The sequence below is a fragment of the Mixophyes fleayi genome, chromosome 11 (assembly GCF_038048845.1).
Source record: "Mixophyes fleayi isolate aMixFle1 chromosome 11, aMixFle1.hap1, whole genome shotgun sequence".
Classification (NCBI taxonomy): Eukaryota; Metazoa; Chordata; class Amphibia; order Anura; family Limnodynastidae; genus Mixophyes; species Mixophyes fleayi.
Window position 1 is genome coordinate 3,453,881 of NC_134412.1, and position 17,441 is coordinate 3,471,321.

Consider the following 17,441-nt stretch of genomic DNA (forward strand, 5'->3'; position numbering starts at 1 on the left):
ATAATTGTCAGGGCATGGTGGGACTTGTAGTTTCACAACACCTGGAGAGCCACATGTTGGGCTGGTCTGTTCTAAATGTTGGGTGTTATATGCTTGTTGTAATATTTTGTATATTTTCTTGTTCCATACACATAGAAACCTGCATAGTATCAGCTATGTGGATTGAAAGCAGACTTGTGGCGATGCCCGGGCGACACATCACTTGCAGTTGAGTTCCGCCCTAAATGTTGGGAAGTATGCTACATGTTACCGATACTGGGTGTTATAGCTTCATTATTTCTTTCTTACATGTCAGCATGAGTTATCCAGCTCCTGGGCAGCTATAAATATTCATGAGTGTTAATAAGTGACCGGCCCATGTACTGGCAGGAGCATGCTCACTGCGCTCCTGAGACACATCCTGTGACATCACCAAGTTGCCAGCTTTCACTGCATTGGCTCTGAATGATCACATGGGCTCAGCATCAGAAACTTTATCTCTCACTAACAGCTAATTTTAAAGACTATTGAAGGCATTTATGTCACATAGAGGGAGAGGAGCTGAGGGATAACAAAGTTTTCTTAATAGTATTTGTGTTAATAATTGTACGTTATAATTAGGGAGTTGGAAGTGTCCGGATTTTGGTGGGACATCCCGATTCGTGGGCTGCAAAAGGGTGGGACTTAATCCAAAGTGGGTGGAGTTTGTCCAGATTTGCGCATTTGTGGGAGGAGTTTATTTTGTCATGATTTCATGATTCTAAATGGTGAGAGGTATGAGGACTGGTACACTATTGAATTTTCTCCTCTCTGGACAGTTACTTATATACAACCAAACGGTTTAAAATACACCAAACCTCTGTGATGTGTTAGAAGATGTCCTGTACTGCAGACCCAGGCTCTGTCAGTGTCATTCTGTGACACACACTACCGAGCACTAAGGGGAATGTCATCTTCCCGTATATTTCACATATATTCAGCAGCAGACGTACATGGAGTGACATTCATTGAGGAAAGGAGGAATTCAATTGGGTGAAACTGAAAATTTCTTTTTTTGGGGGTTGGGAATTGAATAGCTCCCTTGATTTATTTTTTGATTTTTTTTTACAAAATAAATTGCTGTGACTGAGATCGTTGCTCGATATTTAGCACCTGAGGTATTTTTGCAAAACTTCTGCTTACTAGTCATGTAATTAGCATTTAATGAATAGATCGGAAAATCATTAGTAGCAGCAAGAGAAAAGTGCAATCATTTTCATTATCACATCTAAGCAGTTGTATTATATAATTCCATATTTTATATAGCACAGCTGCAGGAGAGGCCTTATTGAGGTGTATAAAACACACAATTACCAGGAGAGTCTGGAACAGGTGTGCTTTACTTCAGGAGAACTTTAATATAAAAACTTCTTTTGATGTTCGTAATATTCTTTCTCTCGATTAAAACTCTTTTTTTTTTTTTTCACTCTATCATTTAAAAGTTTCTTACTGCATGCTGCCATGTTTCACAGACTTGGAGCTAAAATAATACTTTCTATCTTTCCCTTGTTAAATATGGTTAAAAAAAGTGCTAAATAAAACTCCAGAGAAACTTATAAATGTGCCTAGGAAAATCTGACGAACAATCTGGTTCAATTAGAAACTCTTCATTCTACATTTAATGTTCCCACAAACAAATACATTTTATAATTGATCTAATCTGGTTATCTACCTGGTCCCAGTTGTGCCCTTAGTGTAGGACTTCCTGCACTGCCGGAGCAGAGCAGTGCTGGCATTTTTGGATAGTCAGATATGTACATACATGTGTAACGCCAGTAGATAGCCGGGCTCTGCGTGTTACAATAAACACTACAATCCTGTTTCCAGCTGCTCTGCAGCCTCTCGCCGGAGCAGCTGACCGCTGATTCCCCTACTAAAGGCTGTTGAAGCGTGTGCTTGGGTGCCACGGAGCATATCGCGCAGATGTAGTAATTAATGCGTGCTATAAGGAATCTTCCTCATTTATCTTAATAATTGATGCATGAGGTGCATGATTAACTGCTCCAAAGTACCCAGCTCTCCGTACAACAAGCTGGTTTTTAATTACAGGTGCCTAATTGTTTGGTCACAGTGTTAACATGATATTTGCATACTGCAGCCAATCACAAAGCAGCAGTGGGGGTCATTGACGTTACCAGCCGCCAATAGCAGAGGGCCCAGCTGCTGTAGCACTGTACAAAGGTGTGGTGTCCGGCTGTCACATGCTTGCGGGTTGTGATACACCGTCGTTGTGACTGTCTCACCCGCCCTTCTTTAGGATTCCCACTATATCCAACCCTGTTCTACAGCTCAAGGTCGATTTGCTCTACCAATGACGGGTGTTATATCAACAGTCTCTATTTCCAATCCTGATACTGGGGAGCCTGTGCCAAGTTCATCAATACATTCTTGGATCTATGGTCTGAAGAATCATTTACAATTCACGGCAGGGGGATATTGCACTATGATGCTTTGGGGAGAGACGGATCATCCATTAAACAAGGTCGACTCCCACCTAGATCACAGTGGGCACGTTCTTTAGGCTGGCACCACACGGGCACTCCTAGGTTTGGTGAAAGGCAATACATCTGCTTGTTCTGTTTTTACCACTGGACTCGCAAATAGGCATCGCCATCTGTAATGAGAGGTTTATCCCAGAGTTTTTGTCCTTTTTGATGAAGCTGACTGCCTGCGCCACAGGATGAAATGTGCAGTGAATAGATCTATTGTTGTCTTGAACTTTGAATTAATGGACGGATATCACGATCCTGACATATGACCTTCTGCTGCTGTTGTCCTTGCTGATGATGTGTTCCCAGGCTGACGGCATCGTAGACAATGTTGCTCATCAAACATTACAGAAGTAAACCTGTCTTGGTCACTTGATCTCCTGCAAAATACGCCCCAAAAACCGCCCCTCGTTAAATGTTACTGAGGTCTCCTTGTGCAGCCATACATATAGGTAAATAGGGCAGTCCATCATTCTGTGCTGTACATGGTCCTGGCCATACTCTGATGTAACTTGTTTAATAATGCATGACCCCCACCTGTGTGGAAGGCAATGCTTTCAATATGCTTGGTGTTCCGCATTTACCCAGGTGTTTCCATTTTTCTATACTACCTCTGTATGTAGTGTCTCACCTCTAGTAATATAGATCTGTAGTTGGGCATTCTGAGTTTAGGACCTTTTTAATGTGTAAATTCTGTAAGCAAACCTTTATACATTGCGCCGTTCTTAGTTCCGTACCCCCAGGGCGACATTTATGCATGGTTCATGCTTAAATCCTTGTTACCTCTTCGGATGTCTCTCCTGTAGTGTCCAATCTCCAGGCATCATCTCTAGGATCGCGGCACTGTGTCTAATCAAGGTCTCGCTGCTATTTATAAGCCCTCTACAGCTAACTAGCAGCTCCTCTCATTTACTGTGAGGGGATATTTCACGTCCTCGGAGGCCTTCTCTTACACGAATGTTTATGTGCATGAAGGAGCAAAGTCTTTCATTCCCAATTAAATATTAATGAGTTTGGATTTGCATCCATTTGTCCTTCGAGCGGCCGGATTATTAATTAGCAGAGGAATAATTTCATGTGTGTGAAAAAGGACCACAGTCATTTTTTGAAGTGTCAAATCTATGAGTGTGCTGCCAAATTAAATTATACGTCGCAACACTTAACTCGGCTGGAATATTTATCCTGCTCTTAGTCCTGTGAACATCGCGGAGGAGACTGTGGATTGTCCCTAGGGAAATGGCCCATCCGTCCGATAGATCAGGCAGCAGTCCTCGTCATTAGACTGGAGAGGGTGTGAGATTTTTGCCCTTAGGACGTGGCTGCTCGTTTAATTTTAGATAATTCTCACAAGAAGCTTTGATTATCTCTAGGTCAGCAGAAAGAGCTGTTTGATTATATCCCATTGAAATGTACTGGATGAGCTTGTTCTGCATGGAAACGCTGCACAACAAGTATTCAGAAGGTATTTATTTTGTGGCGTTTGACCTGGGTTTTCTTGGTTTGATGTCGTCCATATTTTAGGATAAATTGAATCGGCGTGACACCCCGTTTCTTGTCATTTTTGTCACTATCAAAATGCCTTTCTATCTGTAGACCGATTAATATATTTACTATTTATTTATTTGGGACATGCACTTTGGAACTGAGATTTGGGATTTTAGTTGCACTAATAAAATAACAAAATTAAATATTACCACAGTCATACTTGCAGAATAGGCTTCCCCAGTGCAGTAAAGTCAATTTTTGCTGGCAGTGGGACCCTTTTTACAAGACAGCCTGGTGCCCTGACAGAACGGGAGGTGTCATGGTCCCACCCATATTACTGAAGTCACAAGACTCTCACACGGTGTTCAGGGAGCCCTAATAGTGCAGGTTTTCCAGGTGACATAATTATACCACCTGTGGATCTGTTACATTGTATCAGTCAGTAATGATTACACCACCTGTGGCTCTGTTACATTGTATCAGTCAGTAATGAATACAGCTGTTCTCCAGCAGGATCTGGAAGACATGCGCCAATAGGGGGATATAACCCTAACCCTGAGGACTGGGTTTGAAGGCGACTGGTTAATGCTGTTTGGGTGTGGTATATAAAGCAGACTTCTGTTATGTGTCACTCCGTACATGAGAGGTGAGTGAGTATTTGATTGTAACTATTTCATTGTTTGGAGCCTAGGTGCTTGTGTAAGAGGATTCCTAATGTTTTTGTTGGTATTCACATAGGGCATTTATAATTTTATCAGCTGGTATCCCGGACAGTATGGGATCAGAGCGCTGGCTTATTTATTTTCTGTTTAGAAAGGCGATCGTGTCATTTTAAACTTCAGTTGATATCACTGCTCATGCTCTTGTTTCTCTATCTGCCAATATGTAACATGTTGAACTGATTTTATTTCAGCAATAATACTTTGCCTGGTAATGCAAAGGCTTCAGTCTATATTTCTTCATTTATTCAATGTTTAAATGCACTCACAGTGGATGCAGCTATATTATTGGCTGACCCCATATTTCTGACACCAGGGTAAGTTTATGATATTAATGAGCTGCGGGGTAGATTTTTCAACCCTTCTAAAAAGGAAAAGTGGATGTGTTGCCCATAGTAACCAATCAGATTCCAGCAATCATTGTCTAGAAGTATCGGGGAGTCCGCCCCCAGTCCTGTCTTCATCTTGGTACGTCCAGGTTTACATTCACGGTGGGAGAAAGGACAGCTGGGGCCAGTGTATGTATAATGTGTAGCTGTAGATGTCTTTATAATACTTCCGTTCTATACTGGTAACATTGTTTCATTCTACATTGTCAGGTTCCGCAACAGATGTGTTCATTTTACTGTACAAAGCGGTGATCAGTTTCCAGAGATCCTACCTGGGATTCCACAATTATATACACTGGGCGATTAGAAGCAGAAATTATAACCCATTACTTACATCCACTAGTGGTATTGATGGTGCCCACTGCCGGTGGTGTATTTAATTCATTGCCGGTATAATTCGCTGCCCAATCCTCCGTGACATGTCCTTCAGGTTTAGAGATAGGGTTACATATTGTTTTGGTGTAAAAGTGTATTTCTTTCTCTTACACCATGTTTACCCACTGCCCCTGATCTGCCCCCTGGAACAAGCGTTATAGGCGAGCAAGGACATTGTTGCAACATTTACGCTGGATACACAGAAACGTTGCAGCGTTACGACCACCTTGTTCTGCGTTTCGTTCATAGATCATTGAAAACAATGTTTAATTGTGTTCAAACATTTCATCAAAGAAAACTTTGATTGTAACCTATTAATTTACAATGTTGAATAGAGTACAATTTGTTTTTGAATAATTCTTAAGAAATTCTTGTACAAATTGTCATCTGCTCAGTCACACCATGCAATTATACGGCACTAATGTGCAAAATACCCGTATAGGGAGCTCATGGCAAGTACTGAGGAGGGGAAACTGTATATTATAATGGAATCCGAAAGGTTTGAGCAAGTCCACAGCCAGTTGTCAGGTCACTCACAGTTTGTGTAGAATCCCTTGTATAAGAGGTAGCATTGATATGGGACATTACTCACTACTGGGTTTGGACGCGGTCTAAGGGTCTAGAACCAAGGTTCCCAACCTTTTACATATTGTGACATTGTTTCAGTACTGCAATAAACAAATCATAATCATGAAGAAATGAGTTTATTTTAAACACATAATATTATTTGAATTTTCCACATTGCACCTTAAATTCACTGGCACAGAAATGTCACAACACTGGCCGGGAATAACTTATTTTGAAGGATACTTAGTTACAGTAGTGATAATATCAGCAATCAGTCTACAAAGTCATAAATGCCCTCAGCAGCTCAGCCCATAGGACATAAATGTGAAATCTCTGATTTTCTCTTGTTTATATCTAGACGGCCTGAAATAAACACTGTGCAACATTGTTAATTGGATCAGTCGATGACTAGTGGACATTCTGGACGGAGTTTACAAGGTCATCCTGCCGTTCTCTCTGTTAATTGTGGAATATCTGATTCTTCTATGTGTAAAATAAAGCACAAAGTAGCAACCAAGGCAGGGATTGTAATATAGGAGTGTCACTTGGAGAAAATTTGATATTTGGATCAGCGGCTCATCTTTCAGGATAAACCTCTCTAAAGTGCAATTACTTTCTATGGTGTGTTTGATGTGGGTGGGGGAAACCCAGCATTGCTGAGCCCCTCTAACCTACAAGCACCATAGCTGCTGCACCCCTGTAATTCTTATACCTCTGGCTTGGGTGATTGAGTAAAGAGTTCTTTAGGTACAGGGAAGTATCAGCCTTTCCCGTGTCGGTCTAACATCTACGTCTCCTTCTCTCTGTTTCATTACATGATGTTAATTATATATCAGTTTATCCCTTGTCTATAAATAGTGTGTTTGTCTCCCGTTGGGACCTTGTTCCGAGGATGTATATTATACAGTTATATGTAAGATAAACGCTGTGGGCTGTGTTTAATTATTGCCTTTCTTCACGTTATTTTCTGTGTAGATTTCCAAGTGTGTCTGTTACACTAATAAAAACATCAGCCGCCAGCTAATTAACAGGCAGGGCTATATAAAGATACTTATATTTCTATTTGCCTGCATATTAATATTATTTGCATGTAAAAAAAAATGTAGATTTTAGTTCTTCTAGTTCCGAACCATATAAAGGAGATTTGAGTTAGATTTGTAAGCTTGATGACCTATATAATCCACATTGCTTCCACCAGCGTGCAGGTCCTGCGCATGCTGATGTACAGGTCTTTTTTTAATAAATATACAAATCCCCCGACACCGTCCTTGTTCCATACTTTGTTTAATTTACATGAAGAGATCACTGCATTCTATATAAAAATCACTGCACTCTGCATATGATGGAAATGTCTTTTGGGAGCTGATCTGTAAGATGTAGCTGAGATTTTCCGCTTGCTTCTGTATTGTACTTTGAGACAGCGGGTGATTAATGCTTGGTTTATATACAGACTGGGGCGTTAAGGTTTGATACCAAGAGCTCACGCTCTCCATTCCACGGACACCAGATAGGATGGAGAGGGCCACAGAGAGCTTGGGAATAACCCAGGAACTTGTGCCACAGTGCGGAATATTCCTGGTTCGCCACTCGGAGAAGAGACAGGGAGTGAACACTGAGCCTCACAAATCTCTCTTAGAAGGAACTGGCAAATGAGAAATCTATTTTTCCCCCGGGGGACTGAACAGCTCTTGTGCCCATCAGCCAAAATATATATGTATACCCGCTCCTTCCATAAATTCCAGGCGTTTGTAGGTAAAGAAGAAGAGGATGGTGTCAGCTGTTGAGAAATGACACCTTTCAGGCAGTCTCTCTCCCGGCTGAAGGGAACGCAGCCTCTCTCCGCATACTAATCTCCGTGGCGGGAAATCGTTGTGTTTTTGATTGCATCAACCTCCCGGCCCTCACTTTCCAAGGTCAATAGAGGAGCACGGAATATGCCGAATAATTCCATTAGTGCATTAAGTGTCTGCGCTTACAGAAGAGTGGAGCTGAAGCGCCGCTTCCCTGACACTGCGCAATTGTCCCCGTCAAGAGCTTAATTCACTGCAGGTCACCAGTCCTGGCTGACAGCGCTTGGATGAAGCCTAGTGATGGGCATTATGTTTGGGAGGAGGGACAGGGATGAGGCGTCCGTAAGACATCTGTGGATTATTATTAGAGGTTATTTATAAAGTGCTGACATATAGCATAGCACTGTACAAGGAGGGGATCATGATGCAAGGTAAATATGAGCTTGGCCCATGAGCTTACAATCTAAGGTACATAGGTAAAGTAGTGGAATAACAATTGTAGCTGACGATGGGGAAAGTGGATGTGGCTACTGTATGGCAGCAGCATTATCAGCTGTCAATAATAAAGCCCAGTCCTCGCTCTGCTCTTTTGGGCATGTGCGAGGAATGGCAAATGCACAGTGTAGGAACCGATCGCCCACAAGCGGCATTTGCACCTGCTCCTGTCACTGTATAAGCTGAACAGAGAGGGGCCCTTGGAAGCAGGTGGGTTCTCCTGGCTCCATTGCAGGTGCACCCTCTGCTACGGCTATAATTCTGCTCCCGCTCAGCTCCATGTCTTGGTTCCGTAGGCTGAGAAGTGAGTGCACACCGTAATATGCGCTGGGCAGACCTTTGTACGCACGCAGACCGGCATTGTTTGTGCTTTGTTAATGACCTTCACTCAGTGAACTGAGATTTCTTCTCATTAATATTATTTCAGTCCGCAAAATGGCTTCCTGGTGTCTGTACGCAATTATGCTCGTTAAGGCATGGGAAGAGATTTACATCTCCCCGAAAACGAAAGTATTAGGGGAACAGCTAACATCATTGGAAGATCCTATGGAGAGCATCGCAGGAGAGGTTTTATCGTACCTCTCCCCATCAGGCTTTGTGCTTCTCCCAATTGCAGATACAGCCCGGCCATGAAAACTTGTAAGTAAGGCTAGGTACACACTATATAAAATATCTTCTGATGTGATATCCATTAATGATTTTATCAGCGATTACAAAAAAAAAGTCCCGATCAGCATGCTGATTACTGTGTGTACACACACACACACACACACACACACACTATACATGTTTTACAAGATTTACCTTCAGATCAGTTCTCTTCATCTATCATAACCATCGGCTGAAAAGATGGTGACTCTACACACGCTATAGAGATCTATGGACACTGCTGGTCCTGAATGCAGGATTAGAACAACATTGTTCGCTGAACGAGATTTTTAGTCCGGTTTAACAATCAAATGAAACGATACAATTAGCTTTGTAACGATATTCGTTCATCGTTGGAGTGTACACACTAATGTGATATTGTGCCGAACAGTCGTTTATCGTGTGATTGGCCCGATAATCGTCTGAAAACCCTGTAGTGTGTATCCAGGCTAAAATAATCACAATTACGATCACTTTACTGTAGATTATTCGCCTGGACACGGTCCTATCAGAGCCACTGCCCGTTGTAATCAAGTTTAATAAATTGCCATGTAAATTCATCTCCCATCATTGCAATAAGAAATGATAATTAAAGTGACCAATATGCAATAGTCATAAATAGGTCTTTTAGCCTAAATGTGTCACAGATTTATTCTCATATGAGCAGACAGTGATAGCTTTCTGGGATGATCTGTCCCCTCTTATTATTCACATTAAGGCAGCACCAAGTAAATATCAGGTAAGCATTGTATCCCCCTATGATACGGCTGCATTTCAGAAGTGTTCAGTATTTCCTCCTACGACGGTCCCAGGCAATCTGATCTGTATACACAGCACGGTGCCAGTTGGGAGCCACAGAGCGAGAAATATGAGGGCGAGACGAGAAATATGATTGGGAGACAAGGCGAGATGCTATCGGCCGCGCTGGACGCAGCCTGCAGATGCTATCAAACACGCGTTCTTTATAACCCAAATAAGCCAGTCTCCTTCAGTGCCTTCCGAGAGGGGAGCAAAGACAAGAAGCCTGAAAGCAGATAAGACTCAGGCTCGGGGAGACAAGCCAGGCTATTAAGCATCCCGGGCAGAATTAATGACCGTAAAAGGGTCCGGACGTGGCCATTAATCGCACAATATGCCCCCAGCTCAGGTCAGGAAAACTATTAGGGAAGTATACAGTAATTCACCAGCACACAGCAAGCTGCCGGGCTCGCCAGGCTTGTCATCTGTAGGGTTATACGATGGAGACAACCGGCGGTTTAACACCGGTTCTACAGAGCCTATAATACACAGAGAGACAGCTTGATTTAATACCGGATATTCTAGAGCGCTTACAGTGCACAGAGAGACTGTTGGCTTTAACGCTATTTCTGTTGGAGAGATTATAATAGAGAGGCAGGTTGATTTGACACTATGATAGAGTGGTTACAGTACACAGAGAGACCTCTCTCCGTATAACCCCAGCTGTATAGACACATGGCTCTAATAATGTACATATACTAATTATCCTGCTATAGGATTCTGCAGAGCTTTGACCTGTGACTGCTCCTGAGATATACATTGTAACAGAGATACTGTTCCTGGAAGCAGCCTGCAAATAACAAGCCTCTGTACCAGAATTAGTCACATGGACGGACTTCTGTCTGATGTATAAGAATGGGAGATATGGAATTGTGTGATAGAAACATTCCTAGAGGAATCAATTATCTCCCCATACAAACACCCCTCAGAGCCCCTGCGTCTCTCTCTCACTACAATAATGTATGTTAGTCCAGTGTGTAAGAAGACCCTTCATGTATTATCATAATATAACTAACTGCCTGCTGGTCAAACTCTTCACATCCTCATCTATTACACAACACAGTGCAGCCAGTAACCTACCGATTCCCAGAGATGAAATACAATTATTACTGTTACAATTTATGTAGCGCCTACATATTACGCAGCGCTGTGCAGAAAATATTTAATCATTCACATCAGTTCCTGACACAGTGGAGCTTACACTCTATAGGGCATATTCAATTACCCGTGGAGTGACTCCGGAACGCTGGCGAAGGCGCTCCGCTAGATGTAACATCTCAGATTTCTCTTTGCCCCTCTAGAGTGAATCCTGTGTTACCTAAAGGCATGCTAACAAGATGCCTCACTTTATAAAAGCTGAAACAGCCATTTCCATAATTGACCCGTAGAGAGGTAGCTGTTGCCTTTCTGTGTCGGCTCTGCACTGATGACAGGTGCAGTTTATATGCTTATACTATAACAGCTCAAAGACCCGCCCCTGACCATAGTGATGCACATACCTCCGACAATAGTGTTGAACATAGCCCTGCCCCCTACCATAGTGATGTATGTAGCCCCGCCCCTGACCATAGTGATGTCTCTAGCACCGCCCCCTAATCTTTGAGGTGCGCAGAGGAATGTCCTGTATATGAGAGTCAAATCAGTGAATATTCCATTTCATAGACTGGCTTTTGAATTTTCCCTTGATCTGTTTTAAGGAGGTTGTTATAGGATCCAGATTTACATATTGTGAGGTCTGTTTAAATATATATATAATTTTCTAGAGAGAGGTAGAGATATAAGGTTTACAGTTTTGGCACATTGGGGCAATAACTGTTTGACATTTTTGGGGAATTGGGTTAAGGTCTTGTGACTGTTTTCAGACCAAGTATGTGAAATGGGCGGGGCCTGTTAAATCAACTTTTCTGCAGCACATTTTTACAAACAGCTGGGTTTGTAATATTTCCAAGGCCCACCATAAGCTCCTGGATAATGACACTCGGGACACCGCTTTTGGAGGAACATTTATCACCAGTTTCAAGACAACTTACTCCACTTTTATAGAACCCCCATATACATAGAGAGATAAATGCCTGGTACATTTCTCTACTTATGTTTTATCTGTAGTATTTATTGTTCTCTATAAGTGAGAGGTGTCATCTGTTACTGAGCAGAGGGAGAATGATGTGTCGGTCACAGGATACAGGAGGGCAGTGTTGTCCATGGCCCAATTATCCTTGAAAAACTAGAATCTTCCTTATGTTTACAAAGCAATATCTGTTAAACTAACAGACTCCTATGTATGGGATCACCCTTGTTTCACTCATCAAGAAGATTTCCACTGAACCTATATAATGTTCCATATTAAGTAAAGGATTGTAATGTTACCATCTTACAGGCACCAAGAATAGATGGTAACACAAAATCATCTGTGTGCAGTCTCTAAGCGTTGTATACAATGTAACACTCTACCTCTGAATACTCTTCCGTTCTACATATAGATACAGTGTATCTTTTTTCCATAGACTGCACTTTTTCATCTTGCTCAGATTCGCTCCAGGGAATATCTATTTCTAGTGAGGGCCCAGGTAACTTTTGCACAGCTTGTTAAAGGCAATTCTAGTCCTGGATGTTGTAACCACCACTCTGCCTGTCCTCCGATGGATACACAACATTGTGTACTAATACGACAGCCGCCTTCTCCTGGCTTCACTTCACACAACCCTTTATCACTTTGTATGCGTGTTTGCAGACTGATTTGCATATGACCTGCGAGTAGCGGCTTCTGTGCTTTCTGCCAGTGAATTAATCTTGTTTGTGAAGAACGAAGGTTTTATTTTTTAATGCGTTTAATGGCTGGGAGCCTACTTTAATTAACCCTTTCACTTTCAAAGACAATCACAGTTTTCAGAAGCTGTAAGCACCCCCCAGACAGAGTCCCGATTCCCCGGCTCCCCCTTATCCGTGAAGAGCGGGAACGTTGTGCTGAGTCAGGGAGGGCTCAGCTCTTGGCAGGAGTGATTATGGCAGAGAGGCTCCTGCAGGGGTGTTTCGGGGGTGTTCAGGGGCCACTTCATGTACTGTATAATTGCTTTTGCTACCAAGACTGAAACCATGCACTGAATTGCAACCCAAAGGAATGCTGTGCTGGCGTTTACCTGCGGTGTCCGGGACTGAAAATCTGCTCTAAATCCCTGATTTATTATCCTCTTATATTTCTTGCACAAATTACAAAATGAAAACAACAAAACAGATTCTAGATCGGGCTTAGAAACTAGCAGCCTGGAGAGCTGACAGCCGCTGCACTGACAGCTTACCTCTCTCTGCTCCAGTCATACCACAAATACAATTGATCTACCTGAAGATATGAATCTGACTGTATGTGTGGGTAATATTACCTTTATCAATAGTGAGAAGATCTGTCTGTGTTTTGTGTGTACTCTCAAACCCTACCACTCGCTCATGCTGGTTAATTGCTGGATAAATTTGTGACATAGGCTTTATATTATAGTTACAGGACCTTTAATTTGAGCCATATTTGTTTTGTGACACCACCATCTCTGCAGATATCTAGAGGCCAACCAATATACAGTCTACCAGTAATTGAGAATGATTTATGCTGGCGGGCATGTGTGCCCCAACACAAGTATCCCGTCACATTCAGCAGAAGTACAGATACATACATCAGATCAGTACTAATGTTAAGGGATGGTAAATAAGGCCCTCTTATAAACATTCACCACGCAGCGTATCTCTCCTTTTACTAATAATGTAATGGGCTGTCTAATGCCTCTACAGACAGTTACACAACTTAATAAGTAGCCTTTTGTAATGCCAGATAGATACCTATAGATTAACCATGCAGCACAGCCGGATTGTCCATTAGGCAAACTAGTCTCCTGCATAAGGCCCAGTGGACAATGAGGCCACGGATTATTCTAACCCATTGTTATGTGTTTTTTTTTTATTTTGCATCATTCTTAGCTTTGGATTTGTATGTATCTCCTATGTAGCTGCATATTTACTGAAATTGTTGATAATTCTTCCTCCTTCTCCTATTTACTTGTTCTGTTAAAATTTGGAAATCCTGAGAGTGACAATGGGCCAAGTTATGCCTCTAAGCTATTTTTGCACATCTTTCATCCAGGTTAATTATTACCCTGTCTCTATAATCTGTAAACTATCAATAAAACAGACGCTATGTCAGGTTTGTCTGCACCGCGGAGCTCACTCTCTAAAATTATGTTGAAAACGTCTTGCTGGTGGGGCGTATTGGCACATGACTAATAATACAGCATTATGTTGTACTGCTGTTTCCCTTCTGGCTACAGATATAAAACAAGGTAACAGTCCCCTGTTGTAGGAAGACTTGGTAGTTGTAGTTGCGTCTTCCTCTTGGAATCTGATTCCCCTGAGAAGTCGAGCGACTCTATACAGCGGCCTACGGCCATATTGACTCTGCAAAGTGATCTGCTTCATTCTGCTCCCTGATTAGTTATGGCTTAAGGTTTACTGTTTATTGCAATCTTCTCAGCGAAGTTTGTAATGGGAAAATCTGGGTCTTGGATTCAGCGCTGTCTGTCTGTTATACTCACTTACCAGGAGTACATAGCTGAGTCGATGTTTCCCTGCAAAGTGTTTTACAATCGATAGTATTTGATTGCATCGTAGCTATAAATTCTCTGGAAAATATACAGCGGTAGCTTCTGTCTGAGAAATGGTCTTTCCACCTCAGTCCATATATATTATGTCAGTTACCTCTCAATTAATGGCCATGTTCCTTCTCTTTCCAGGATATTTAACAGTCACCATTGAACCCCTTCCTCCGGTGGTGGTGGGAGACGCAGTGACTCTGAAATGCAACTTCAGGACAGACGGACGCATGCGAGAAATCGTGTGGTACCGGGTAAGGAACCGTAGCTTGATTATGTACAAGCAGCAGCTGTGTTTTCCCTGTCTGCATCTTTTTTTTGTGCACTATTATAATGCATGTGCTGTGTTGTTCACCAAGAACTACCTATCATCAGTGCAAAATGGATTTCATTGTACTTTGGTGTGACACAGGTCGTTACTTTTTCCTCTCTGCTTTGGGTTCACTTGGCATCCACAGAGCAGTTCTCTGCCTTATCCATGGGATCTGTGTGGATGATATAAAGACCTTGCTGATATATATATGCAGAAATAAATCAGAACAAGTGCAGTTGTGCATGTAAAATCCAGTTCATTAAATTTGTCGGAAGGTTGAATATCCATTAGAAATAACTTAGAGGAGGAGTTTGATAAACATTCTGTTCGTTCTGTTGAATCATAAAATGCAAATGAATGTTGTCACTAACGCATTCCTTTTAGTGTCTGGTGTTTATGACTACTGTATTAAGTGAACTAGCTGTATAATACTGGTACCAGCCTCAGTGACCAGGATTATGTGCCATGTTGTTGCTGGATGCCTCGTCAGTGCACTGGCACTGTGCCGCCTCCACCCACAATGCCACACTGCAGCATTGAGTGGGTTCTAGTAAGATTAGATTAACCCACTTTCCCATCGCTGATCTCCTATCGCCTCTTCGCTCCATTGTTCAGGGGAAGTAAATGTCTTTACCCAGAATTCCCTTCTCATTTTGGAGAGGATTCTGTGCCTGTATTTCCCAGGAATTGTGGCTTAGAATTTTCCCGGACTCTATACTATAACGCTTCATACTCTGACCAGAACAACCAACCAAACGGATCTGTCTACTGCTCCGAAAGTCTCTTCACCCAGAAGTCCATTCTCATTTGCATACGTTTCCCAGAGTATATACCTCGAAATTGTCCTGATCTGTTGTTTTCATGAGACCAAAGTACAGGAGAAAGCATAGCGTGTTGTATGTTATGCACAGTTACACCTAAATGCAACATGTGAGGCAGGAATTTCCCTGTTGTGTTCTATACGGTACACAAACTCCAGACTTATTGCTCTCCCTGTTCCAGCACTGGAAATGTGCCACAAAGCTGGTCATAAATTCCTGCTACTAAAACATTTAAAAAGTTATCATCTATGTGAGACAGATTTATTTCATAAGGAGGCATTTATCTTTTAATAAAGCGCACTGGGCAGAAGGCTTATGGTGTGGGCCAGTGACTGTAATCACTTCAAATCCAGAGAAAATCCTTCTCCTAAATACATTAAACAATGTCTTGGAAAAGACAAAACGTGCTGATGTTTTCGTCTTATCCTAATCTATCTTCTCATTCTTAGTGTAACACGTTAGCGGCGTGTTTATAGCAGGGAGGGATTGAGACGTTTATCAGTGTAGTGGGGTATTGTCAGAGCCATGGGTAATATATCTACATGTTTAGTTGTATATACTGCATACTCCTTTACACAGCGCTGTACACAGTGGTGTTCTCTCCTGCCAGGTCCAGCTTGGGGTCTAGTTTGTGGTACACAGGGAGACCATCACTTGTCCAATATCAGGAGATCAGGACGTTAGGACGAAGACCCTGGATCAATCAATTCCTGTCTTGTCAGTCAGAGTCTGTAACCACTGAGTGGTTTCCTTTCCTCTGTGCTTAGTAGTTAGTGATGCTGAACGTGTAGATAATATCGCATTGCTTACATTACATAAGACACTTTTAGCAGCTGCTATCAACCTGCCAGTGTTTTATATCTTTAAAGTAAACAGCGTCAATAATAACCTTAATAATTAAATGTAGGAATGAATCAATTTATTTTGAATAAATCAAGAAATACCTTTCCAATATATACCTGTTAATCACAAATCAAAGTTGTCGTCACTGTTTGTATCAGTGCATTGTATTGCTTTGATCCTTTGTAGCATTGCATTGTGTCGCTTGGATCCTTTGTAGCGTTGCATTGTATTGCTTTAACATATTTTACATATGTAAGCAAGTTAAGTTTTATTGTGGCCCCTTCAAATGAGTGCGGTCCGTCAAAGCGGCCCTCAGACCAAAAAAGGTTGTGCACCCCTGACTTAGAGGCTTTGTATCGCTGTATTGTATCACTGCATTCTTAGTTTGGAGTTGTATCATTGCAGTGTAGGAATCCTGCACAAGCAATGACCAGCAGTACATTGGTTCAATAAATGATTGTAAATCACATAATGTCATACATAGATAATCCATTTTTTATTTTTTTTTAAAATAAAAATCCAATAGATGATGTAAAGCTAGGTCACATTGTTGCATAACATTTCCTTCACCGCCACCTCTCATCCATTATAAGAATGTGCCTACATTATGTATCACAATATACATTAATATATCACTGCACATGCACTGATCGTTACAGCCAAAAAAAGTCTATATTACACGCTATAAAGCAGAGCAACATATAATACAAATTGTATATTCTGTGTCTCTGGGTCTTGTCTGTAATTCTAATGCTTCTGTTATGTCCGAAATGAAATATTAATGATACAGAACATGGATTAAAGCAATGTCTTTATTTGTGCTTCCTGAATTATTTACCCAGAATCCCACAGTGCCACGTCTTCTCTCCATCCTGAAAACACACTTCTTTTTCATAGCAATTTAGATAAAATCGTTTTTCTTCAGCAGTAATCTCTCTCAGGCTTCCAAAATAATCCTCTTGCCAGTCTCTGCAAGTATAATCTCTCAATCCCACATCTTTGCTGTTTTAATATTTCTATAGCGGTGTATGTTTGTGTGCTGCAGATTTCAGCTGGGACT

At 41.7% G+C, this 17,441-nt stretch overlaps 1 protein-coding gene across 4 annotated transcripts in view; it reads left to right on the forward strand.

Annotated features, from left to right (window-relative positions):
• IGSF21 (immunoglobin superfamily member 21) overlaps positions 1 to 17,441 on the forward strand; it is a 497,506-nt gene that overhangs the window by 254,910 nt on the left and 225,155 nt on the right. For all 4 annotated transcript variants that reach the window (XM_075190715.1, XM_075190716.1, XM_075190714.1 and 1 more), the window contains exon 2: positions 14,546 to 14,658. In XM_075190715.1, the coding sequence (XP_075046816.1) occupies positions 14,635 to 14,658 (24 nt within the window). In that variant the 5' untranslated portion in view covers positions 14,546 to 14,634. The remainder of the gene's footprint in view (positions 1 to 14,545; positions 14,659 to 17,441) is intronic.